Below are 24,573 nucleotides of genomic sequence, written 5' to 3'. Positions count from 1 at the left end.
TAAGCAAGTCGTTTCCAACACAAATCTAACAGAATTTAGGTGTCGTAATAAGCGGGCGATTAGTTGTTTCTGTTTTAATAGTTTAGACACAGCCTGTCGTGTGCACAATGATAAAATAACAGCAATAACAATACACTTGTAAATTGTAAAAAGGAGCTCCATGCGGGGTTGCTTCATATCTTAATGCTGGAATATTTACCTGCAGTCTGAAACCCATGTTTGTAAGCAGGTTCAAAAAGTAGATGGGCAGAATTATTCAGCATTAAAATCGTGTTGCATTTCAAATCTTCCTCAGCCTTGCATCTCCAATGCAGTGTCTCTTAATGAGGCAGAGTATTGTTTGGCAGCACGAGGTCAACAACAGAAACTCTCCCAAGGATGCAGAGCAGCTAACATCTTTGTGATAAAGCCATACGTTTTGCGAAGCTCCGAGTCTCGAGCCATTGAGTAAATTAAGAACATTCCAGTTTGGAGGTGAGGAATGAGGTGTGCCCCGCAACTGGAATGACTACTCCCATGGGCAAAACAAAGTCCCCACCCTTGCCTGTTTTTGTGAGTGGATTCTTCGAACTTTAATGCTGTAAAAATACACTGCAAAACGCCAAGTGACTATTCCCAAGCACTTGTAACATTTATCACTTGAACTCGACCTGTGTCAAGCATGCCTGCCAAACGTGTTGTACTTGCACATGGACGTTTGGCAGTACAGATGGGGTTACGTTCCTAGACCACCCGGGAATTTTGAATGTGGTCAAAAAATGCCTATAAATGGCCATTTTTCTAGTTTAAACCCTAAATATGCCCCCAAAACACTTTAATTACCCTAAAAAAATAAGAATGTAAAAGTAAACCTATCTACTGTACAGTACTGTGCTGCTGTGTCTCCCGCAGTGCTAGAATGTAAAATACCAATGTTGCCGCTATATGTCTGTAATTCGTGCAATTGCGTTTTCTTTGGTATAAGTAGGGTAAATACATAATCATTTAATTTAATAAAAATACAGTAAAATGTACAGGTACTCACCAATAATGAAAGATAATGATTGAAGATGATGATGGTGAATTAGCTGTGCAGTACGATGAAGGTACGTAATGAAGATAATGACTGCACAGGAAAGCAGAGGATTTACAGCTCCTCGGGTGGCTACTGCGGCATAACTTTTTAGTTCCCAGAGCAAATCCAGTAGTTCAACCTTCTCCTAGAGTGTCTTAAACTTCTTATGGCGCTTCGGTTCATTGCCAGAAGCCTTAGAAGGTTCAGGGCGTTTGGGCAGCATCTTAGGGCTTTAAGAAGAACAAAACAAAAAACGCAAGAACACTCCGCAAAACACTCGAGATAAACTGTTATGATGGGGGAATGCTGAGCTGCATCTGCCGGAGATGCGTCACAGGGCAGCAGCCAATCAGCAGCAAGGATAAATGACTAACACTCTCAGATTGGCTACTTCCACCATCCCAAGCCACGTTTTCCTGTACGGTGCTTTGTGTTCTCTCTATAGTACAGCATTGCCATAAAAAAATTGCGGAGGATATTTGCGGTTTCCGCTAACAATTATTAGTTAGATTCTAAAGAAAAATCCGCAAACGACTGAGGCCACAAACTCTGAAGCACGACTTCGCAGGGATTTACTGTATTCTAACTCCATTAGGCTGGAATTGGGAATGTGGCCCTTACTTCACCACCCAAAGCCTACAACAATCTAAAAAATGTCTTTTCTATTGCAAACACCGACCCAAGGTATTTATAAAGAAGAAAAACTCAACTGCATGTTTCTTGGTATAGGCATGTTAAGTGACCACTTCAGAGTCACGTAGTGAATTTGTGGTGAAGATTAAACCAGCAGCTTTGGGATGTAAAGTTTAAATCCTTCAGCCACCACACCACACCACACCGTCAGGACTAGAACTGCTGATCTTCTTTTTGGTGATGTTACGCCATTACAGTTCTTTATATTCCTTGCTTTGCATCCCAATAAATATAAGTTATCACCAATATACTAACAACCCAATTGTGCTTCACTCAATCAGAATGTGGAACCACTGTAGGAAGTATTTTAAGACAGGGAAGCTTTTATATGTGGCACCTCTACACGAGAACCACCTTTATCCACCCTCTCAAACATATTTAGTTTTTAATGCCGGGAAAACATTTGGGATTAAATCACTTACAATAAAATTAATTAAAAAAAAAATCACTTAAGAGGTCTGTACATAGACAACGTCTTTGCATCCCACAAACAATTACACTCCAAATTTATCCTTCCAGCAACACATTTCTTTCACTACCTTCAAATTTAAAATTTTGTTAAACAGAACCTGCCCGTTTTCCCTCACCTTCCATCTACCTCTATGCCGAAAAAAATATTGCTCAGTCTTGAGGACTCGGACAGCATTTCTGTAATTTGTAAGACTATTTTACAAGCCCTCCCTTTCAAAGATCCAGGAAAACAGTGGGAAACGGATCTGTCACTCAACATTTCAGTAAAGGAGTGGAAAGTAGCAATGCAGAGAATTCACTCGGAACTCCATATGCACAAAGCATAGAATTATTCAACTCAAAGTTATATATCGAGCACATCTCTCTCGTTTAAAGGTTTCCACAGCGAGATCCAACCTGCAAACGCTGCTATCAAGTCCCTGTCTCACTGGATCACATGTTTTGGGCCTGCACAAATTGACATCATTTTGGACCAAAATCTTGAAATGCCTTTCAGACAGCCTTGGTGTCCCAATCCCTCCTAATCCATTAACAGCTGTGTTTGGTGGGCTCACATAGGGGCTTAAAGTGGAGAAGGACAAATAAACTGGAATGGCCTTTACTACATTACTGGCATGTAGACTTACCTCGTTCAACTAGAAGAATCCTAACTCTCTTATTCGAAGTCAGTGGGTCACTGATGTTCTATACTGTTTGAAACTGGAAAAAATCAAATCTGCACATAGAGGATCTGTATAAAACTTTATAAAAAAAACCCGGCAGGGTCTGATCAGTGACATTTTAGAATAAGCATTTAAATTGAAGAATCAGGTTTTCTCCCCTCTTTTACTCCATTTATCTATGTACTTATTTTTACTTACACTTCTGGCCTGGCTCTCTTTCTCCTGGGTGGGGGTTGATTTGTTTCTAACCTTTTTTTTCTTTTTTTTTTTTTGTAAAACTTGAGTTATTTGTATGGAATGCTATTTCATTTTAATAAAATTAAAAGTTCAGGTTGATCTCTCCAGAAGGCACTGTGCTCTCTTCATCCTTGTGGCTGCCTTACCTTGCCTTGTGAAGCAAGTGGGATACTCCTGGCACCTTCTTGGTTTGAGGCTATACAGGATCCAGAATTACACACAGACCACAGTGCTTCCCGTCGTGTACCGGTTTGTTGCCTGTTCTACTTCTCGGGTACCCAGCACACATGTACACGCACCAGGATCCTGTGGCACCTTGTTCAGGGCTTTTCCCACTGCCAGTGTAATTCCTCCCTTCTGGCACTTGTAGCTCTTGCTGGTGTTAAACCAAAGTTAGTGACCCATTCACTCAATCCAGATGTTTTTATATTCCTCAGGTTGCTGTATCTGTAATCAGTAGGCATAAGAAGATGAATTCTCACTTGACAATGTTTTCTTAATTGCTTTCTAAGATAAAAAGTTATATATTAGACGCATATCAGGCCAAACAGTTTGTGACAGATAGGGGGCGCTGTCGTCCCCTTGAACCCTCAGATCAGACACCAGATAAAAGTCCAAATGTTGACTTTATTACAATTATAATGTGCACAAAGCACCCTCTACTCCACTATATTCATAAACAATACACAATAATAAATCAACACAATAATCCTCCTCTCCCAGGCGCGTTGTTCCCTTCTTCCCAACTCAGCTCACCCGTCTGGGATTTCCCACAGTTCCTTTATAGTTCGTGACCCGGAAGTGCTTCTGATCCCTCAGTCCATGTGATTATCCAGCACTTCCGGGTCAGGTGAAAACTCCTTTTCTTTAACCCGGATGCACGTCGTTTCTTCTGTCCCTGTGACTGCGACGTACTTCCGAGATGTATTGAAAATATAAGTCTCTGGGTCTCCCTGCAGCGGCCCCGACGTTATCCAGCAGGGCTGTGCATTAAGACTTCACATACCATGATGCCGTGCTGGAATTCGGGGATATCTCCACGTTGCAGGGCTCCATCTGGCGGCTTGGGGGTATTGGCCGGGATGGACTACCTGATTTGTTTTACCTGAATAAAGTTATCAAAAGAAAAGACTTTGCTAGCACTGCTGCCTTCTGATTTCTTCAGTTCCTCTACGCTACACAAGCATTTCCCCCATGAAGTATCGATTGATCGCTGTGAACGCCCGCACATGAACAACAAGCATTTCCCTCGTGGAGTTTTGTGAGCACAGCTGCACGTCCGTTCCAGACTGCTGCACAAGACGGGGCAGTGAGCGGCCGTTCAAAGGTGCTCCATGGCACCCTGAAGAAAGTGCTCAAATATCACTTTGTGGTACTTCATACTGGCAGTGAAAGTATGCGTACCGGTGCCCCACACTGGACCCAGATTGGCTCGGTTACAGTGACTTGTATGCTTTGGCATACGGCTTGATTACTGTAATGCTCTGTTTACAGGTTTGAGCAAGTTGTCTCTCTCACGACTTCAGTTAGTTTAAAATGCAGCTGCCAGGCTCCTATCTTGCGCTATCTCACCCCCATTTTGGCTCCCAGTGTTTTAAACAATTCATTTTAAAGTTTTGGTGCTTACTTTCAGAGCTTTGCATGGACAAGCTCCTGAGTACCTAACCAGCCTGCTCCGACGCCATACAGCTTGCCGGAGTCCAAGATCTGGGCAACAGGGCCTTCTCGTTGTCCCACACACCCGGCTAGAAACTCGTGGGGATTGTGCCTTTCAGTCTGTGGCACCGAGACTATGGAATAGCCTGCCTTGTGCTCTGCATGGAGTCGAGTCTGCTGATTCTTTTAAAAAACAACTAAAAACATTTTTTTTTAATCAGCGCTGAATAGTTCCAGTTTGTTTATTTGCTGTTTTTATTGGTTTTGTTTTAACTGTTGTATTTGTACTGGATTTGCTGTTCAGTGCTCTGTGACCTTTTGTCTGTGAAGGGCGCTATAAAAATAAAACTGCTACTACTTTGTGGTCAACATGCAGTCAATTTGATCCACAGCTCCATTTGGTTGTAGAGTAGGTCGGCACACGACTAGATTTGATTGCTCATAACCTGTTCTGGGGCTGGAAGATTTGATTGTCCTGACCTGCTTGACCACAAATGGCCACTGTGTCCTTAAGTCAGTTTTTTGGTTCTGAAGTATATGAACAAAGTCGTATTGGAATTTAAACTGCTCCCGTCTCTGTGACTGTGTTCTGCAATGCAACACTTGGACTGCTGACTTTTCAAGGCTGGAGCACTTGAGGATCACCCCCTGGTTCTTGGCTGGCCCATTTCCTAAATCAGAGGTGCTTCAGACTTGTATCACCTCCTCCATTGATCCAAAGGCTTCAGTTGGCTTCCCCTTCTTACCTCTGAGCTCACAGAGTTCTTTTCCTGTGTGGTTCTCATTAGTATCTGTATATTTTACAGACTACCTCCACTGTTTTGATAAAGAGGTTTTTATTTATTTGTTTTGTTTCTTTGCTTTTCCTTATGCTGATCTTTTTGCTCACTTAAATCTTTCTATTTCACCCTGATGATTAATATCTTTTTTCTGTCTTGTAGGACTTTGCGGAGAAAGAAAAAGCCATCGCCAAAGCTCTAGAAGACATGAGAGCAAACTTCTACTGCGAGCTCTGTGACAAGCAATACCAAAAACACCAAGAGTTTGACAACCACATCAATTCCTATGACCACGCTCACAAACAGGTAGGAGAGCGACTGGGATGAGACAGACAGCTGTTATGTACTGTATGTGCGTGTGTTGTGCACGTGATTTCACAGTAGTAGTAGTAGTAGTATGAAGTACGCTTGGGTGTCTGATTTTCCTCTTGGCTACATTTCTGCAGTTACCAAAAAGGATGATTGCTAAAGGTTACGTCTCACTGGTCTGTGCATTTCTCATTTAGGTGGCACTCAGGTAGTATACATGAAGCACATGTCACTATAAGGGCAGCAAGGGGAGTGAAAAGACCTGTGAGGAAATGGCTCAGGCAAACCAAACCTCTCCTCTCCTCCACTAACTGTTGGTCAGAAGCAGGGCCTCCCTTTGTCTCTGATTGGCCATGTGGACACATTCTTAGCTTGTCATCCTTTAAGTAAAACCTTGCATTGGGAATGCACAACTTTGTCACATAGGGGCTGCTGTTAGAACATTAAAACAGTTTAGACAAGAACAGGCCATTCACCCCAGTAAAACTTGCCTCGTGGGTATAGAAAAGAATCCCCCCCTTTGAAATATTCCCTTTTTTTTTTTTTTTTGCTTTACAGCCTTAAATGAAAACACAAACTTAATATTTCTTCCCAGCTTTACTTACTCAGTGACACCTCTAACATCCAAGTGAAAGACATCACAGCAACAGTTCAGAAAAATTATATAAAAAATCAAAAACAAGACCTACTGAGATTAATAAAGGATCACCCCCCATGTCATTTTGTTGTCCCCATTTTGCTTTAATAACATTTATTTCTATAGCACATTTTCATACAAACAGTAGCTCAAAGTGCTTTACATAATAAAGAATAGAAAAATAAAAGACACAATAAGAAAACAAAATAAATCAACATTAATTAACATCGAATAAGAGTAAGGTTCAATGGCCAGGGTGGACAGAAAAAACAAAAAAAACTCCAGACGGCTGGAGAAAAAATAAAATCTGTAGGGATTCCAGACCACGAGACCGCCTGACCAGTCCCCTCTGGACATTCTACCTAACATAAATGAAACAGTCCTCTTTGGATTTAGGGTTCTCACGGAAGGGCTTGATGATGATGATGGTCACGTAGACTTCTGCCTTTTAATCCATCCATCATTGTTGGAGCATCATGAAGCTTTGAGTAGGTGGAGGTGGCGCAAACCGGAAAAAGAATCAGAAAAGAGAGTAGGGGTCAGTACGGATTTTAGAGCCACCATGAATAGTTATTATGATGAATTGAACATATAGAGTATCAGGATTAAGTTAAATTACGTTAAAGTGAAGTTATAGAAAGGCCATGTTACAGTAATGTGTTTTCAGCCGTGTTTTAAACTGCTCTACTGTATCAGCCTGGTGAATTCCTATCGGCAGGCTATTCCAGATTTAAGGTGCATAACAGCAGAAGGCCGCCTGCCCGCCTCACCACTTCTTTTAAGTTTTGTTCTTGGAATTCTAAGGAGACACTCATTTGAGGATCTGAGGTTACGATTTGGAATATAAGGTGTCAGACATTCCGATATATAAGATGGGGCAGATTATTTAAGGCTTTATAAACCATAAGCAGAATTTTAAAGTCAATCCTGAATGACACCGGCAACCAGTGTAGTGACATTAAAACTGGAGAAATGTATTCGGATTTTCTTTTCCTAGTTAGGATTCTAGTAGCTGCATTCTGCACTCGTTGCAAACGATTTATAACAGCCTTGACTCTGTTGATTCTTCTCTCTCAGCTTTGCACACCTAGATTGTGTAATATCTGCCCAATTACACTTTAACTGTTCAAGTTCGGTCACATTGGGTGGTGAGTGTTGGTGGTCTGCTATCTTCAGATCTTTCCACAGATTTAGGTCTGGGCTCTGACTGGCCACACCAGGACATTCACTTTTTTCTCTTTCAGTCACCGTGTGATCAGTTTTGCTGTGTGCTTCAGGTCGTCGTCGTGGTGTTGAACGGTGAACTTTCTGCCCATCTTCACCTTTCTGGCAGAGGGTAGCAGGTTTTCCTACAGAATTTGATGGTATTTTGCCCCATTCCATTTTTCCTTCTACCCTAACAAGAGCCCCAGGCCCCCGACAACAGGATGCTGCCCCCTCCATGCTGTACTGTAGGTATGGTGTGTTGTGGGTGGTGAGCTGCATTGGTGTACCATTTGATTTTGAGGCCAAATAGTTTGATTTTGGTCTCATCTGACCAGAAGACCTTTTTCCACTTGGCATCAGAATCTTCAAGGTGCATTCTGGGAAAGCTCAAATGAGCCTTCATGTGGCCTTTCTTGAGAAGTGTGACCCTCCTGAACAAGCCACAGTGGTGGAGCGCTTGAGAAATTGTTGTCACATGCACACCATTAATGACCACTCTGTGCCATCAAATCCTGTAACTCCTTCAAAGTGGCCATTGGCCTCTCGGTAGCCTCTCTTACCAGTGTCCTCCTTGCTCTTCATCGAGTTTGGAGGGTCCAGGGAGGTCCTAGTAGTACCAAACTCTTCTTTCGATGGACTTTACTGAGCTCCTTGGGACTGATAAAGCCTTTGAGATCTCCTGTCTTCTGTCCGTCCACAACTCTGTCCCTGAGATCTTTTGAAGGTGGCCTGCCGCCCGTAGTCAGTTGTTTGCTGTCAGTTGCTCTACTAAGCAGGGGAATGAATGGGCCAGGAACAGCTTCACTAATCACACTCATTACAATGAGCACAGGTGGGAGGAAGCCAGTAACCGTAATGGGAATGGTGGGCACTGACCCCTGATAGAGTTTGGGGGGGTTTTGGGGCCTTTATTAATCTCAAGATTTCTTGTTTTTGATTTTTTTTAATTCTTCTGAACTGTAGCTGTGATGTCTTTCACTTGGATGTTAGAGATTGCATTGAGTAAGTAAAGCTGGAAAAAATATTAGTTTGTGTGTTTACATTTAAGTCTGTAAAGCAAAAAAAGGGGATATTTCGAAGGGGGGTCTCTAATTCCTCCAACATAACATTAAGTCTAGTTTTGAAGGTCCCTAACGTCCTGCTCTCCACCACACTATATGGTCACTCATTCCATGTGTTTGTGGTTCCGTGTGTGAAGAAAAACCTCCTAACCTCAGAATAAGCCCCCTGTTATGTTGCTATGTCTCGTCTCGGTTAGTTTGTCAAGTACTAGTGGCGTGTAGAGAGTACAGTACATCTGACCAGCATGAAGCAGGGTGGATGGAAATGTGGAGGTACTTGAAGCCATAAGCACAAAGTACAGTCAGCACCTCAGAAATGTGGCACAGCAGGGCTGACCTGTAAACTCTGGCTTACCAAGTCACGCCAAGCACTCAAGCTTTCTGAAGGCATCGTGATTTTTATAAGCTTCCTTGGCTCAACAAATCTGCAAAATTAAGAACAATGGTAGTAACTGATAATCGATTAAAAATTGATTCTAACTAATAACTGGTTTTGATGCTACGTTCTTAGTGACTAAGAAAAGAGCAGCTAGTCTTAATGTTGTGTTAGATTTTGTCTCTTCACTGTGAATGGTCGATTTTCTAACCTTGTCATGTAAGTTGTGTGCCAAAACTCTGAAATTCACTTAATTATGTTGACCTATTTTAGAACGTTTTGGATAAAAGAGTCTGCTAAGTAAATAAATGTAATAATGCAGGCCTCATACCGACGGTGTCATTTCCTTCTAGAAATCGGGTATCAATGGCTTATCGAGCAGACAGTGCTGGCTAACAAACAGAACCAGTTATGTCAAGTAGGCACATATGAATACAACAATATAAAACCAAACAGAGCATACTGACCACTCATTCACCAGTCTGTAAGAGAGACTCCTTGCCTAAGGTGTTTGATTGTACCGATGGGGACTCGTCTTTGTGATGTTGGCACTGCCACATACTCACCTGGTCCTAATTATTGCAGCTCAAAGACATTGGGGCCTCCTGTCCCTGCTTTTCCAGATATCTCTACCTGTACTGCTGTCCACGTCTCACCAAAGCACACGGAAACGTCACATAGCTTTAAAAATGTGAAGAAATTTGACACGTCTGGACCAGTGGGTCAAAATGGATGCAAAGTCTGCAGTCAAAATGAACACACTAACCAAGCGTGAATCTTTTACCTGTTTCGTATTTTTGTCAGCTTTAACTGTGGTTCATTACAACAATCCAAACATAGGTGCCGAAGTGCTGCTATTCTCCATTTCCTCTTTACACAGAATCCAAGATGCGTATGCTGTTTTACAAACACATGACTAACGCAACCCTAACAACACGGATGTCAGTACTCAAGTATACACATCAATACAGTAATAACCGTAAACCGTAGCTTTGTTACAACCCGTTTTCAGATAAAATGCAGGAGTCATCTGGTTTATGGGGCTGCCTTATTCTGGGTTGGCGTGAGGAGCTGCTGTGGCTCTTCAGACTGTGCTGGTTGTGCAGTGCCACCATCAAACACTAGCCGCTCTTCCCGTGCTCCCACGTGTCCCCAGTCTCCTTAGTTATTCCTTCATCTTTAAAGTGGGGAGGACCACTAAATACAGTTGGGTTCACCCCACCTGCTAGTGGACACTCAACCTTGCACCTGTATAGAGACACAAAGTTACTTCACCTTTAGCACTGGCCATTTTTCGGCATGTCGTTTGAAGAGTGGGAGTTTGCAATGAGAAAAAGTGGGTGTGATGCTGTAAATAGCCCAAAAGTGGTACAAACTACACTTTTATCTGAGATAACAACATTCTGAAATCCAATTCAGGATCGTGACAGCTTTGGACAGGGCGCTAGTCCACAGGAGGACTCGCTCACTTCACTCACTCGCCATGTGCATCTCTGGTGATATGGAGAACGCCACACAGATAATGGCTGGCGAATGCTGGATCTGTGAAGCACCATTGCTTGCCATTGTGCTTTGTTGTAAATACCGCTGGCCAAATTATCATGATAAGGGTCACCATCCATATCATCTACACTAGTGAATGCTTCCACCAGAAATCCATGCATCTCCCTTTAAAAATGCCTGTGAGCTACGCAAGAGTATCTTTGGACAAAGTAACTAGATTCCGCTTAAAAATAAAAACCTTGTCGTGTTTCACTATTTTACACCTCTCTTTTGTAACCACATTGACCTCCATATTTCTGTTTCTCTAGCGTCTAAAGGAGCTGAAACAGCGTGAATTTGCCAGGAATGTTTCATCTCGGTCACGCCGAGATGAGAAGAAACAGGAAAAAGCACTGAGACGGCTGCATGAGCTGGCGGAGCAGAGGAAGCAGACCGACAGGTGAGTGTGGCAAATTGTTTTGGCTGATGTCACTCTCTTCCTGGCATGGTGAGGTTTTACATGAGGCTCGACTAGATTTCCTAGGATTTTATGGTAGATCTTCATACAGCATGCCACAGCAGTCACAAGCTGAACACACAAGACCCTGTATGACCAGGGACATAATTTGAAAACTAACAGGTAGCATTGTTACTAACTCTGGACTTCTTCATGGAGATGAACAACCCAACAGCAGTCCATGACCAGCCGTGCTTACTTGAGAAAGGTGAGGAGTTTGCATTTACACAGGTCATGCAGTCCCATTTACCTCCTTTGACATACAAAGACGCCCCAGGAAAACTGTGTATCCGTGAAGTTAGAATGTGTAGCATGGAGTTCTCTGATAGCAAGTCTTAAGTGACTTTCTTGTCTGAGAACCGCTTCCAGGTCTCCTCTTGGTCTGCATTTGTTTCTCATTTGTGGAGCACATCCAGTTACGTTGTGTAAAACTTATTCTAAGTCCAGGGCTTTAGATGTACAGTACAATTCCTCTTAACTGGCCTCTCATTAATCGGCCTGTTAAAATAAAATAAAGTTTTAAAAAAAAAAATTTCATCCGGAGTTGTTCTTTATATTCTGAGTATGTACGTCCTTCTTTCCTCTGCTCCTGTGCTCAGAGTGATTTCCATTTACATATTCATTTATGAATTTTCCACGCTGCCTTCTTCTTTTTACCTGGCGCCTCCCCTGCTTCTCCCATCGGGTTTCGCAGCAGGGGAGTCGCCCTACCTGCAGGTGCAGCTGCCTTCCACACTGGTCCGGCAGCCCTCTGATCCCTGGACCGAGACTTGGGTTCTTTTCCCAGCGGCCAGGGCACTCGCGCTGAGGCTAAACCAGCCCAAAGCCTCCACGACTGCCGCTGCCTTTCGACGGTCAGTTGTCTTCAATACTGGTCACTCCAGCTCTGAGATCGCTCAGCTGGAGTGACCGCTTTCTTCAGCCCCACCGAGTTTCGGCCAAACACTCATCTGCAGGGGTTCACCTCCCAGCTGTGCCTGCCTTTGCTCCATCGAATCTGCTCTCTCGCTCTCCTGCACCATCTTTCCTCCACCTGCTTCCTTTCTCCTTTAACCTCCCGTTCTTTCCTGTTCTCCCCGTAGCCGCCTCGCGCTTCTATTAATCACGGGGATGTGGATCAGATGTGGCAATTAGCAGCTCCCAGGAACAAGTCGGATGCGGATGACTCCTCACCTGTGCACTTAAGCTAGGATCGCCCGCATCACGAATTCTGCAGGAACCAATCGGCCGCACATAACACGCCCCCTCGCTAAGCCGCAAGTGCGGCGGTTATTTATTTAAAAAGTGGCCTTTTTGACTTACAACAACAACAACATTTATTTATATAGCACATTTTCATACAAACAGTAGCTCAAAGTGCTTTACATATTAAAGAATAGAAAAATGAAAGACATAATTATAAAACAAAATAAATCAACATTAACATCGAATAAGAGTAAGGTTCAATGGCCAGGGGGGACCGAAAAAAAAAAAACTCCAGACGGCTGGAGAAAAAATAAAATCTGTAGGGATTCCAGACCATGAGACCGCCCAGTCCCCTCTGGGCATTCTACCTAACATAAATGAAACAGTCCTCTTTGGATTTAGGGTTCTCACGGAAGGGCTTGATGATGATGATGGTCACGTAGACTTCTTCCTTTTAATCCGTCCATCATTGTTGGAGCATCATGAAGCTTTGAGTAGGTGGAGGTGGCGCAGGCCACCACCACAAAGAAACCGGAAAAAGAAACAGAAAAGAGAGTAGGGGTCAGTACCGATTTTAGAGCCACCATGAATAGTTATTATGAGGAAATTGAACATATAGAGTATCAGGATTAAGTTAAATTACGATTAAAATGAAGTTATAAAAAGGCCATGTTAAAGTAACGTGTGTTCAGCCGTGTTTTAAAGTGCTCTACAGTATCAGCCTGGCGAATTCCTATTGGCAGGCTATTCCAGATTTTAGGTGCATAACAGCAGAAGGCCGCCTCACCACTTCTTTTAAGTTTTGTTCTTGGAATTCTAAGGAGACACTCATTTGAGGATCTGAGGTTACGATTTGGAATATAAGGTGTCAGACATTCCGATATATAAGATGGGGCGAGATTATTCAAGGCTTTATAAACTTGAGCTGTGGACCCGCTACACCACACTGTCCAGTCGTTGTATGAGAAAATAACCCGTGTGCGAAATCGTGGATGAAGCCTTGTGGATATGGTTTATTCAGGAACGTCAGAGAGGTGCAGCACATACTTAGGGAGTTATGTCCAGAATTCTGCAGCTCACATCGTCACTCGAACCTCATCTATTCACCATATTACTCCGTTCTTGCAGCAGCTTCATTGGCTCCTGATTAAGTTTCAGATTGATTTTAAAATTCTGCTATTAACATTCCTAACCTCGCCCCTCCATATCTGTCTGACCTTCTTCATGTAGCCTTAGATCCTCTTCCTCCATCCACCTGACCGTCCCTCTCGCCCGTCTTACCTCAGTTCAGCCGTTCTGCTCCCAAGCTACCTACTGAGCTCAGAAATATCGAATCCTTTTCAACCTTTACATGTAAACTTAAAACGCATCTGTTTAAAATGGCTTTCTTTATGATTGCAGTGGCTTGGTTTGGTTTTCATTTTTATATCTTCTGTTTTTTCTGATGTTTTAAGTTGTTTATAATGTGTCTTTTTATGTATTTATTGTTTGTTCGGTGTCCTTGAGTTCTCAGAAAGGCGCCTTGTATGAATAATGTATATTAGTATTATTCTTATACCTTAGAAATATTTTTCTACATGAAAATAGGTATGCGTCGGATTAACCGGCCAAAACTGCAACCGGCCATGGGGCAGTCCCGAGGTGGCCGGTTATGAGGGATTGTACTGTAAAAGGAAATTATAAGCATACAAGAGTCTTTCAGGGAAAGTCCACTTAACCCACTGTAGCCTGTTAGTTCATCGACTACGTGGTACTCACTCCCTGGAAATGGAGGTCTTTTAACTAGAAGTCATTTATCTCCCTGCCTCAGTAGGTGAAGGAAAATGTGCAGTGTGCTTGTTTTAATGGTGAATGTCAGTGCATGTGGCCAAAAGGAGCCCACGGAGAAGTCCATATATCGTCTTCAGCCCAACAAAAGGCGTTCGTTCTATAGGGAGATTCACTCAAAAGTGGTCCTGAATATTCTGTTGTAACTCCCGTTAGGATCAAGCAATCTGAACCAAAAGAATCCCCTCTCTACCTTGTCATACGTGTAATCGATTGCATTACATGCGATGCTGGAAGTGGTTTCCGTTTTATGTCAGACACACTTTGAAGCGGCGCTCCATGTTCCTGAATGTATCGGCAAGGGTCTCGGGTGGGGAATAGCAGCAATTTCACATTGGATGTTTTCCTTCAAATCTTCCACACTGCCAGGCTTGTTCTGATGGACTTTTTCTTTAAACAAACCCCAAAAGAAGAAGTCTGGTGGTGTCTGATCCGGCGACTGTGGTGGCCAAAGCCCCTTTGAAATGACCTTGTTGCCAAAGGAGGACTCCATTTCTGCCATGCTCCTTGCCCAATGTGTGACAAGTCGCTCCATTTTGCTGGAAGTCACCTTCCATTGACTCGCGATCATTCAATTGATTCTGATGTCACTTAAATGAATTGGTGACCCAATAGGTTCGCACCGTGAAGACTGGCAGCTCAATGCTGTACACCACCATCCTGATGAGAGGTCGAGTGACTCAGTGAAGGTGTGTACGGGCGGGATGCACCCAGAAGTTGCAAACGACTGTCCAACGCCTACCTCATCCCGGCTCGTTTGAAGCTCGATATACTGAGAAGCACATTACACGTTGTTTCGTTCAGGTCGCGTCGTCCTAGTGAGAGTCATTACAGAATATTTGGGGCCTCTTTCGAGTGAACCTCCCTGCATCATTCATCCATTGGCAGACTTCCTACATTCTTAAAAGGCTTAATAAGACACAACTATACATGTTCTCATAAATTATAAAGCCCCTCCAGGAGAAACTGTGTTTCTAGAGCTTAAAAGCTTGTTATGTCAAGTGGCTGCGTTCAGACGGTAGTGGCCAGGCGTGTAGAGTCAGAGTTATAGATAGATAGATAGATAGCGTAGTAGGCAGGATTGGGTAGGCAGATAGATAGATAGAGTGAAAGGCGCTATATGATAGATAGATAGATACTCACTCACTCCCTGAGGAAATTACTCCAGCAGCAGCATACTGATAATAAGTAAAAAAAAAAACAAAACCAATATTAAATTAAAGAGTTGGGGGGCCTCAAAAGTCTGAAGTGCTTTTGTAAGCAGGACCTCCACCTCCACTGCCCTTTTCTGAATTGAGATTTTAAGAGAACTTTATAAAATGGCCAGCTAATTAAATGAGACCAGTTAGATGGAAAATGAGTCACTGATTATAAAACTGACTGGGACAGAAAGCTGCAGCCATGGAGGTGTCTTTGAGGACCACCGCTATGTGAGATGATGGCGAGGGTCGTACTTTACAATGCTATGTATCAATACACCCAAACATTACAGAATAATAACGGGGCCCATGAAAGCTACGGTTCAAAACTAAAGCTGGAGGGGCAGAGTTGTACTCTTTAAACTTTCTTCAGTAACTCTACAAGCCTGGTGGTACATTGATTGGCACAGCTAGTCTAGTGCCCCTAACACAATTCTGTGCCAAATCAGGATTTGCAGCCCCACAGGCTCCTTGTGTCTGTGCCCACTCTGTGTGTGTTGCCTCATTTTGCCTTTTGTTTGTCTCCTCAGCAGCACGCCTGGCAGTGGTCCGATGTTCAGAGCCCTGACAGTAGCAGCGGATGAGGAGAACAGTGAGGATGGAAGCTCCTACACGGATGGAGTTACCTGCCTTCTTGGGGAGAAAATTCTTGCTGAAGATGGCCCCACTCCCAACTGCAGTCCGCCCTCCAGTGAGGCTTCATCCAAACCTGCCAATGCTATAGCTGCTAGCACGCAGCTCTCCTTGAATGCCAGCCTGTTGCCCAAGGTGGGGGTCTCTTTCTCCTTTGCTAAAAAGGCTCCCATTAAACTGGAGACAGCAGCTTCTGTTTTCAAAGATTTGGGGGAGGAGGTGTCTGTAGAAGAAGGCCAGAAGGATGAGGGCAAGGCGGCCAGCGACCCCATTCCAGTCGTGAGCACCTCCGACTCAGAGAGCCCCAGTGCATCCCAGCTGAAGCCCGTTGGAAGTGAGGATGAGCAGCAAGACGCCGAAGGAGGAACCCTTGCTTCCACGCTAACAAAACTGAAGATGATGATGAAGAAAGAAGAAGGCTACAGTCAGCAGGAGCCACAGTACTACCACTACATGCCTCCGGCTCACTGCAAGGTCAAGCCCAACTTTCAGTTCATGCTTTTCATGAAAGCCTCGGACCAGAGTAGCTGTCCTCTGCTTGACGAAACCAGCAAGCTCCCCAAAGAGATGGACGAAGCAGGCGATGGAGGGCAGAAGACGGTATCCCCCAAACAGCCAGACGTTCAAGTCGAAGAAACATGCAAGGAGAGCAGTGACGCAGAGAAGCCGCAGCAACCACCAGCACAGTCCAAGGCCAACAACGGCAAGAGCAAAGAGGTGGGCAGCTCCTCAAAAGCACAGGCCTCTCAGGCCTCTCAGGCCGCTCAGGCCTCTCAGGCCGCTCAGGCCTCTCAGGCCTCTGACAAGCAGCCGGCCACCAAAAGCGAGCAGGCCGATGGTCCACGACGTTCCCTGGGGCCCTTCTTCCCGGTACTGAGTAAAGACGAGAGCACCACCCTGCAGTGGCCTTCTGAGCTCCTTGAATTCACCAGCGCCCAGCCCTCTCTGTCGTACAGCTGTAACCCTCTTTACTTTGACTTTAAGCTTTCGAGAAACAAAGATGGCAGAGCAAAGCAAAATGCCGAGAAGGCTGCTGCCACCACCGAACAGCCTGCTGCCCTGAACGCTGACAAGGAGGGCCAAGGACCCAGTGAGCCCAGTCCAGTGACAAAGAAAGACAAGGCGACCAAGGCCCACAAGGCCAAAAAAAAAAAAAAGCACAAAAAGTCGTCCAAACGGCTCAGCCGGAAAGAGCGCAATGGCGAAAAGGAGAAAGGCGCGGTAGCGGGGACATCGGAAACCGCAGCCAGCGAAAAGTCCAAAAAGAAGAAGAAACGCAAGCGGAAGAAAAGCAAGAGCAGAGCGTCTGAGGAGCGGGAAAACAGCAGCCAGGCAGGTGGGGCGGCAGAGACGGCCGAGGTAAGTGAAGGGGCCAAAAGGAAGCGCCCCCTTCAGGAGGAGTCCCAGAAGGCCACAGGCGGAGAGCAGTCGGCCTCACCCGACCGGCACAGCAGTGCAAAGCGGCACCGGACAGACGGGGCCGAGGCTACGACATCCTCTGCTCTGAGGAAGCCCTCGTCCAGCCCTGCCCGGCGCAGCCGAAGCCGTCGGCCCAGCAGTGAGGAAGACGAAAGTGAGGATGGCCAGCACCAGCGTCGAAAAGCATCATCCCGGCCAGCCCACCGCCGACGGCATCACAGTGGGGCCTACGACTCGGAGCGCTCGCGGAGCCGGTCTTCGCGCAGAGGTGGTCGCCGCCACGGCCGACGGGCCTCGTCCCACAGCCGTTCCTACTCCAGCAGCTCCGAACACTCGTCCGACAGGAGCAGTCCCTACAGCAGCCACAGGGGGCGCAGTTATTCGGACAGCTACAGCGACTACAGTGAACGGTCGCGCCAGCGCCGCTGGTCCAAGCACTCTCCCACCTCCGACTCCGACTACGAACGCTCCCATCGTGGAGGGCGCCGCTCCCGCAGGCGCAGGTACTCGTCGTCGGAGGAATCCAGCCGGTCGAGAAGCAATAGTCGTGGCGGAGCAGCCGCCGCAGGCGCAGCAGCCACCAACGCAGCTCGTGCAGCAGCAGCCGCAGCCCCAGCTGGAAGCGCAGCCGCAGCAGCTACAGCCGTAGCTCGGGGAGCCGCTCCCGCCGCTCGTCCAGCTCCACCAAAGGGTCTTCCCGAGGGGGCCACCACCACCGAGACAGCTCAGCCGATCGCCCAGAAGGTCGCAGAAGGGACTTCAACCGCTCCAAAATTTACCGATCACAGTCCCCTCAGAGTTCGTCCCGCACCCAGGCATCTAAGAAGGAGAGCAGCGGCACCGTGAGTAGCGGAGCTACAGACGCCGCCGAGCCCAGCAGTCTGGAGGAGAGGAACTCGCTCACGGCACGGCTGCTTCTCGAGAAGGTGCAGTCTCGCAAGGGGCCAGATGAGGGCGCCACCACCTCTACAAAGGCGGGCATCAAGCTGAAGAACCCACCACAGGGCTACTTTGGACCCAAACTGCCTCCCTCGCTGGGGAACAAAGCCGTCTTGCCACTCTTTGGAAAGCTCCCAGTCGTGAAGAAGCCTGTGCTGCGACGGCCGGAGGAGACCGGCCCGGAAAAGGCAGAGGAGGTGGAGGCTCCCGAAGCGGCACCCATCGAGACGGTCATCGTGGAGCCCATCCGTGAATTTCCACCGCCACCCCCTCCTCTGCCGCCTCCACAACTGGAAGAAAACGGACAGGCACCTGAGGAGGAAGTGCCGGTTGAAGAGCCACCGGCCGCCGCCGCCCCCGAGGCTCCTGCCTGCCTCTTCCAGCCCGAGCCCGCCCTGCTCATGCCACCCTTCTCGTGTGAGGCTGCAGAAGTCCCTGACAAGCCCCTGCCACCAGAGCTCCAGGCCTTCCCTGGCTACGTGGACGCAGAGGAGCCCGAAGCCGAAGACGAGTCGTCCCTGGCACCGCTGGAGAGCCAGCCTATCACCTTCACGCCCGAGGAAATGGAAAAGTACAGCAAGCTGCAGCAGGCGGCCCAGCAGCACATTCAGCAGCAGCTGCTCGCCAAGCAAGTCAAGAGCTTCCCCGCTGCTGCTGCTGCCGCGCTGCCGCCGCTGCCAATCTGGCCCAAGCACCTGCCCTCCAGCCCCTGCATATCCAACAGCCCCCTGCGGCGGCAAGTGCCACCTCGATCACTACCGTGCAGCATGCCATCTTGCAGCATCACGCGGCCGCAGCCGCCGCCATTGGCATCCACCCACACCCTCACCATCCTCACCCCCAGCAGCTGGCGCAAGTACACCACATCCCTCAGCACCACCTCACACCGATATCCCTGTCACCCCTCGGCCATTCACTTATCCCTGCCCACCCGGCGGCGTTCCTGTCCAGCCATCCCATTCATATCATCCCCGCCTCCGCTTTCCACCATACCCCTTTGGCACTGCACCATGTGCCACACGCGGCCCTCTACCCCACCCTCTTCACTCCCCGGCCCACGGCAGCGGCTGCAGCAGCTGCCCTCCATCTGCACCCCCTCCTGCACCCGATCTTCTCGGGCCAAGACCTGCAGCACCCCCCAAACCACGGCTCCTGAGGCGAGGCAAGGCGGGAGTTGCGTGCAAGAAGAGCCCCATGGGACTGAGAGTACCTGCTGCGATGCGGGTGAGAGAGAGAGAGAGAGAGAGAGAGAGGGCGGGCGAGCAGGCCTGCAGGCGTGCCACCACTTTGGCCTTGGGTGTTGTCATTTTTAACATTTTTAGGTGTGTATGTATATACACTTGTACATATACACGTGTATATATGCATAATTTTTTTTGTTGTTGATGGCCAAAGTGTGGCCTTGGGGCTGTCGGGCAGTTAGGACGTGGGCTCGCTGACCGATGGAGGGACGGAACTGACCGACCATGCGAGAATGGAGCTCGGGTTTCCAGCATAGCTACCAAATATTGGGAAAGCCGAGTGACTCCTGCTGTACAAAGTGTAAAGGCGCTGAGGCGCACGCGTGTGTGAATTTTCTTTCTTCAATTGAACAGAATAACAAAGCAGAGCTTAGAAGCATCCGGAGACGCAGCCTTCACTGTGGCGTCCTCTCCCTGCAGAGCCGTTGAGCGGCCCACTGCACGGGGCTTCTGAAACGTTCAGGCGGGGCGGGGCAAGGCGCGGCCCACCTGGAACTGGCCAGTCTGGCTAGGTAGGTGAAGTCAAACCTTCAAGGTCGGACTTGTGCTTTATGTCCTTTTAACTCCCCCCACTAATAAAAGCAGACCCTCGCTAGGAGCTCAGGTGTGGTGATTGGGAAGCAGCCTGGTGCTCGAGTTTAGCGCCTTTAGAGCTTGCCAGAGGTCAGCCATTGACGGTGCCCTCTAGCTGCTGATGATGATGGGTTTTTTGTTCCTCTCTCTAACACTTGATGAACCCATTTTGTAAAAATCATCATCTGCTTTGAAGGGGCTGCTCCTGGCCTGCCATGTCACACGCATGGTCACCGTGCTCATCTTCAAAAGAAAGGCAGCAAGTGCGACACAAGCGAGTCTCAACTTCGTGTGCCCAGCTTGCTCTTCTGTTGTTCCCCTGAAGCTCCATACTGCCTGTTCTGGGGGCTACGGGCCGGGACTCTGCAACTCACCTCGTTTTTATTTATTTTTGTTTGATTTTTGGGGGGCTGCAGTCGCCAAAGCAATGGAGCTCTGCAGTGCGAGGACTGGAGGATGGAACTTGCACGTTTTTATTTCACTTTCACACAGATGGTATATTACTGTAAAATAGAAATCCTTTATAATAAAATGATTTACAAAAAAAAAATAAAGCGCGTGCTTCCTGGCCTATCGAGTGGCCTTTGGGGGGCTCACTCGGGCCCTTGATCTTTGATGTCATGTTTGGGGGTCTTCTCTTGGGGCACACGGTGAGCATGTTGTAGAAATAGAGAAGTTGGGACACAAGGAATGGCTAAAGGTGGAAAAATGCCAGGGTGGTCTTGATGACTTGACCTCCCCCCCACCCCCCTTTTCACACTTTGCTTTTGATGCAGGTGGTGGATGGCAGAAATATGACAATGCGGGCACCATAAGCTCCACAAATCTCGAGCTGCGGTCACTTTTTATTAACAATGGCACAGTTCACACATTCAGGAGTCAAATGTACAACAAAGCAGCATAGAGTCCCCTGAACGTCAAGTGACAAACCTGCTCCTGTCCACATTCTGGTGTAGCGCAGGAGTCAGAAGTGAAGTGGTACAGTAGAAGGGGGTCAAGGGTGCAGCGGCGGGCAGACAGTCAAGGTAGCCTCATGAAGTTGGATGTCGCAGATCTCGACAAATAAACCAGAACACCGGGCCTCGTGCGACAGGCTGCAAGCAGACATTTACTGTCACATTGACGGGTCGACTTCACGACGACTCCTTGTCCTCACCTAGGCAGAGGGGACCCTGAGGAGACGCCCTGGGCAGTGCAGCTTGCCCCCAGATCCTCAAAAGGTACCCCCTACCCTGCCCCCCCCATACAAACATATGTAAGACATTTTGACAACTTCCATTAGTCCAGAGCTGATTCAGGCTCTCAGGTGAGGTACTTGACGACCAAGACCATGACGATGCAGGTGACCACCATGCCCCCTATCAGGAGGAACTTGTCTTGGAATGCCCGTTTCTCAATGAGCTGCATGACCGTGTTTGAGAGGCCCAGCATGTTGGCCACGTCCAGCATCTTCTTGTGGGCTCCCTGCAAAGAGAAGAGGGGCACATGAGCAACACAAACACACCCATGCCAAGGTACTCATAAACTCACAAATACTCAGCTGTTGCCATTAAATGCCATCACTGCCCACCTTAAGGGTGTTCCTCTGCTCACGAAGACCATCCAGGATGCTGCTGCCGCTGCCCAGCAGGTCATCAATGCCTCGATGGGCGTTGTGCAAAGAGGTGTTGATTTGGAGGGTATCATCTATGGGGATGGAGGTGTCTGCGTCCTGTTGGGAGGAGAAACACCGATGGATATTCTCAAGATGCCAGCAACTGGCACTCAGTAACAGACCACCACATCCATCTTACAAACGGTTAGGGCCACAAAAGATGAAAGATTACTGGGGCAAAGGCCACAAAGCAGGAACTACACAAAACGGCACACCAGTCCATTATATTCACCCAAACACACGGCTTCAAAACTCAAGAGGGCACGGTGCCCATGCCACTCACATTAGTGGTGAATGTTCTGGCCATGAGCTCTTCCCTCTCCTGCTCCTGGGCCTCGCGTGCGTAGCGTCGGTGCTGGAAGTTGCGTAGGCCCGTCTGCAGGTGCTGGACGTCATACTTGAGCTGATCGACCCGCCTGGCAGAACAAAGAGGGAGGGAGGGGTGTCTTGAAGTAGACCCTCATAACATAACAGCCGCCCCCTAGCCTGACAATTACATAACAACTCACAGTGCAGTACCCCCAAATAATCAGCCCTGGCACTTACAGCTTGGCATTCTGCCTCCTGTTGGGCGGCTCCTTACTGGCAAGGATCTCCAGTCTCTCCAGGCTGCTGAAGATTTGGTCGATTCGGGCCTGAAGCTCGTTCTCCACCACTACAAAGAAAAAAGGGGGGGCACAATTAAACGCAGCTGCCAGGTGGGGTTCTGGGCACAAGAAAGAGAAAGGAGCTGTAACACAATCCCCCCACGTACACCCGCGTCCTTAATGAAGCCCACCCCACCCCGTAGACCAATCACATTCCAGAGGAAGACACTACAGCCACATCCTCAAAAAAAAAAAAAAATGAAAGGGCACTCGCTAGAAGAACGAAACCCTCAAGTTCTCCTGCACCGTATGGGGCCTGGCTCTTGGGTGCCAACTCCCAGACCTTTAATCCAAGTAGCTGGCATGACGTGCCACAGGGGGTTCATTATTCTTGATTGACAGGCCAAGTCACCATCTTTCCACCTATCAGCGTCTACTCACGATGTACTGACTGCCGGTCTGCGGTCTCCAGGCGGCCCATGTTGGACTGCACCTCCTGGATCTGCCTGTAAAAGAAGAGAAACACGGGATTTAGTGTGAATGTCCCACAACCACCAGTGGCGCCATCCTGCAAAGTGTCCACACCATGGGGTGCCCGAAATGGACGCGGAGGAGAGTCGGGGCACAAAACTAAACGTCTCTCTCTGCATTAACAGCCCTGTTCTGGGTCCACCTGGGTTGGGTGGTTGCCCCCCAAAAGTTTGATGGTGTTGGAGCACAAGTTTTATGATCAGAGGCCTTTATGGACACCATAATTTGCATCTTACAATACGTAAGGGGGACAGTGACCTAATCTAACTGGAGGTCACAGTGGTGACACGATTTATGTTCATTTTGAAAGGACTCTCTTTTAGTCAACTGTTAGATAGTTGCAAGCTTATTGGACTGAATGGCTGCGGTACCAATAATGCCAATCAAACAGAGGAGCCAACATGGGGGAACTGGCACAGAAAGACAAGTGGGGTGGCTCAGGCTCCTAAAGATGTTATTATGACAATAACAGAAAAAAGCAGCAGCGAGGTCCGTGGTTTGTGTCCCTGCCAGTTGGCACTTCAGGTAGTCTGTTGGTGGGCCATTCTCGTGCCAAGGTCTGGGCCACTGCAAGTGTCTTGTGAGACTCTACAAGTGGCATGCTGGCCCTGGGTGGGTCACTGAGGCTGGCCATCAGGCCTCTGTCTTTCATACAGTGGGTATGGCAGTGAAACCTCCTTGTTTGGGGCACCTCTTTGGCATCACAAGTTACTCTTACTTAATTCGGCCCGTGGGGCTGCTCGCCCGTTCCCATCTGAACTGAGCCTCCTGGCCGCAGACCTGCGTTTATAGACGCGGTTCGAGGTTAAAGGGCGGAGCCTGCGACGGATGTCCAGATCTGACTTCTAATTGGCTGCCTTGTGACAACCGGACTTCCTACCCCATAAACTCAAGTAACGGACTTGGCTCTATAGGGGACTGTGGTGGCGAAGTGACCGGCCATCCGCCCTCGGCCCCTGTGCAGGTTTACCGCTACGTGCTGACCGGAAGGCTCGTATAATCTCGCCTGATTTCGTCCAGGGTCCACGTCAGCGTGCAAAGTTAAAGTCCAACATTACACGCCATATACGAACGGTCGGCGTTCTGAAGAAGGACCTTCCCACGACACGACACGACACACGGGGTAACATCCAGCGGCTTCCCTCCACCCGTACCGCGCATTCAGTGGCAGTGCGGCTCGAGCTTTACAGCTACGGCGGCTACCCCAGCACTCCGCTTCACCACGTCCCGCACACACTTACTTGTTGGTCTGGTGGTACAAAGTATCCATTGGTCCTGGTGAAGCGCCTGCCAGAGATACGGCGAACAAAAAATAAATAATAACAAATCAACAAACGTGAAGAATGGCAGCCTGTGAGATGAAAGCGAATCTCGACCGCCAGCGGGAAGAGCGCACAGAGACTGAGCAACACGTCATCAGCGCAGAGCGCGAGGACCTCACGGGGCTGACCGCCGTGCCGCCTGATCGAAATGAACACAAACAGAACACTTGGAGACGGACGGCAGGGGGCGCTGAGAGCGCATAAAACAGCAGGCCGTGGCACCGGCGCGTGTAATTCGAGAAATTCATTCATCGGTCAGCCAGCCATCCAACCGCCCAACAATTTTTCTTAACCCGCTTATCCAGGGCCAATTGAAGCAGGCA

The 24,573-nt window shown here is 47.8% G+C and overlaps 2 protein-coding genes across 2 annotated transcripts in view; one reads left to right on the top strand and one right to left on the bottom strand.

Annotated features, from left to right (window-relative positions):
• gpatch8 (G patch domain containing 8) overlaps nucleotides 1–20,706 on the top strand; it is a 115,590-nt gene extending 94,884 nt beyond the window's left edge. The window contains 4 exon segments of the mRNA XM_039739999.1: nucleotides 5,715–5,858; nucleotides 10,953–11,083; nucleotides 15,882–17,950; nucleotides 17,953–20,706. Coding sequence (XP_039595933.1) covers nucleotides 5,715–5,858; nucleotides 10,953–11,083; nucleotides 15,882–17,950; nucleotides 17,953–19,655 — 4,047 coding nt within the window. The 3' untranslated portion in view covers nucleotides 19,656–20,706.
• A 267-nt stretch (nucleotides 20,707–20,973) lies between these two features.
• On the bottom strand, nucleotides 20,974–24,363 carry gosr2 (golgi SNAP receptor complex member 2). Its single transcript, XM_039740000.1, has 6 exons — nucleotides 24,170–24,363; nucleotides 22,839–22,903; nucleotides 22,357–22,465; nucleotides 22,094–22,226; nucleotides 21,727–21,867; nucleotides 20,974–21,620 (listed from the first exon to the last, which is right to left on the bottom strand). The coding sequence occupies exons 1-6, from the start codon at nucleotides 24,196–24,198 to the stop codon at nucleotides 21,459–21,461; spliced, it is 639 nt and encodes a 212-aa protein (XP_039595934.1). The 5' UTR covers nucleotides 24,199–24,363; the 3' UTR covers nucleotides 20,974–21,458.
• Nucleotides 24,364–24,573: the final 210 nt, after the last annotated feature.

The sequence above is a fragment of the Polypterus senegalus genome, chromosome 17 (genome assembly GCF_016835505.1).
Source record: "Polypterus senegalus isolate Bchr_013 chromosome 17, ASM1683550v1, whole genome shotgun sequence".
NCBI classification, from domain to species: Eukaryota; Metazoa; Chordata; class Cladistia; order Polypteriformes; family Polypteridae; genus Polypterus; species Polypterus senegalus.
Note: the sequence above shows the minus strand (reverse complement) of the source record. Positions and strands in the feature narration are given on the sequence as shown.

What these genes read in the sequence shown, in the direction of transcription:
- gosr2 (XM_039740000.1), bottom strand. Translation starts at nt 24,198, where the DNA reads ATGGATACTTTGTACCACCAGACCAACAA. An exon ending in TTGTACCACCAGACCAACAA is followed by an intron (nt 22,904 to 24,169) that starts GTAAGTGTGTGC and finishes CTTCTTTTACAG; the next exon opens with GCAGATCCAGGAGGTGCAGT. An exon ending in CCAGAACATTCACCACTAAT is followed by an intron (nt 21,868 to 22,093) that starts GTGAGTGGCATG and finishes TCCTCCCAACAG; the next exon opens with GACGCAGACACCTCCATCCC.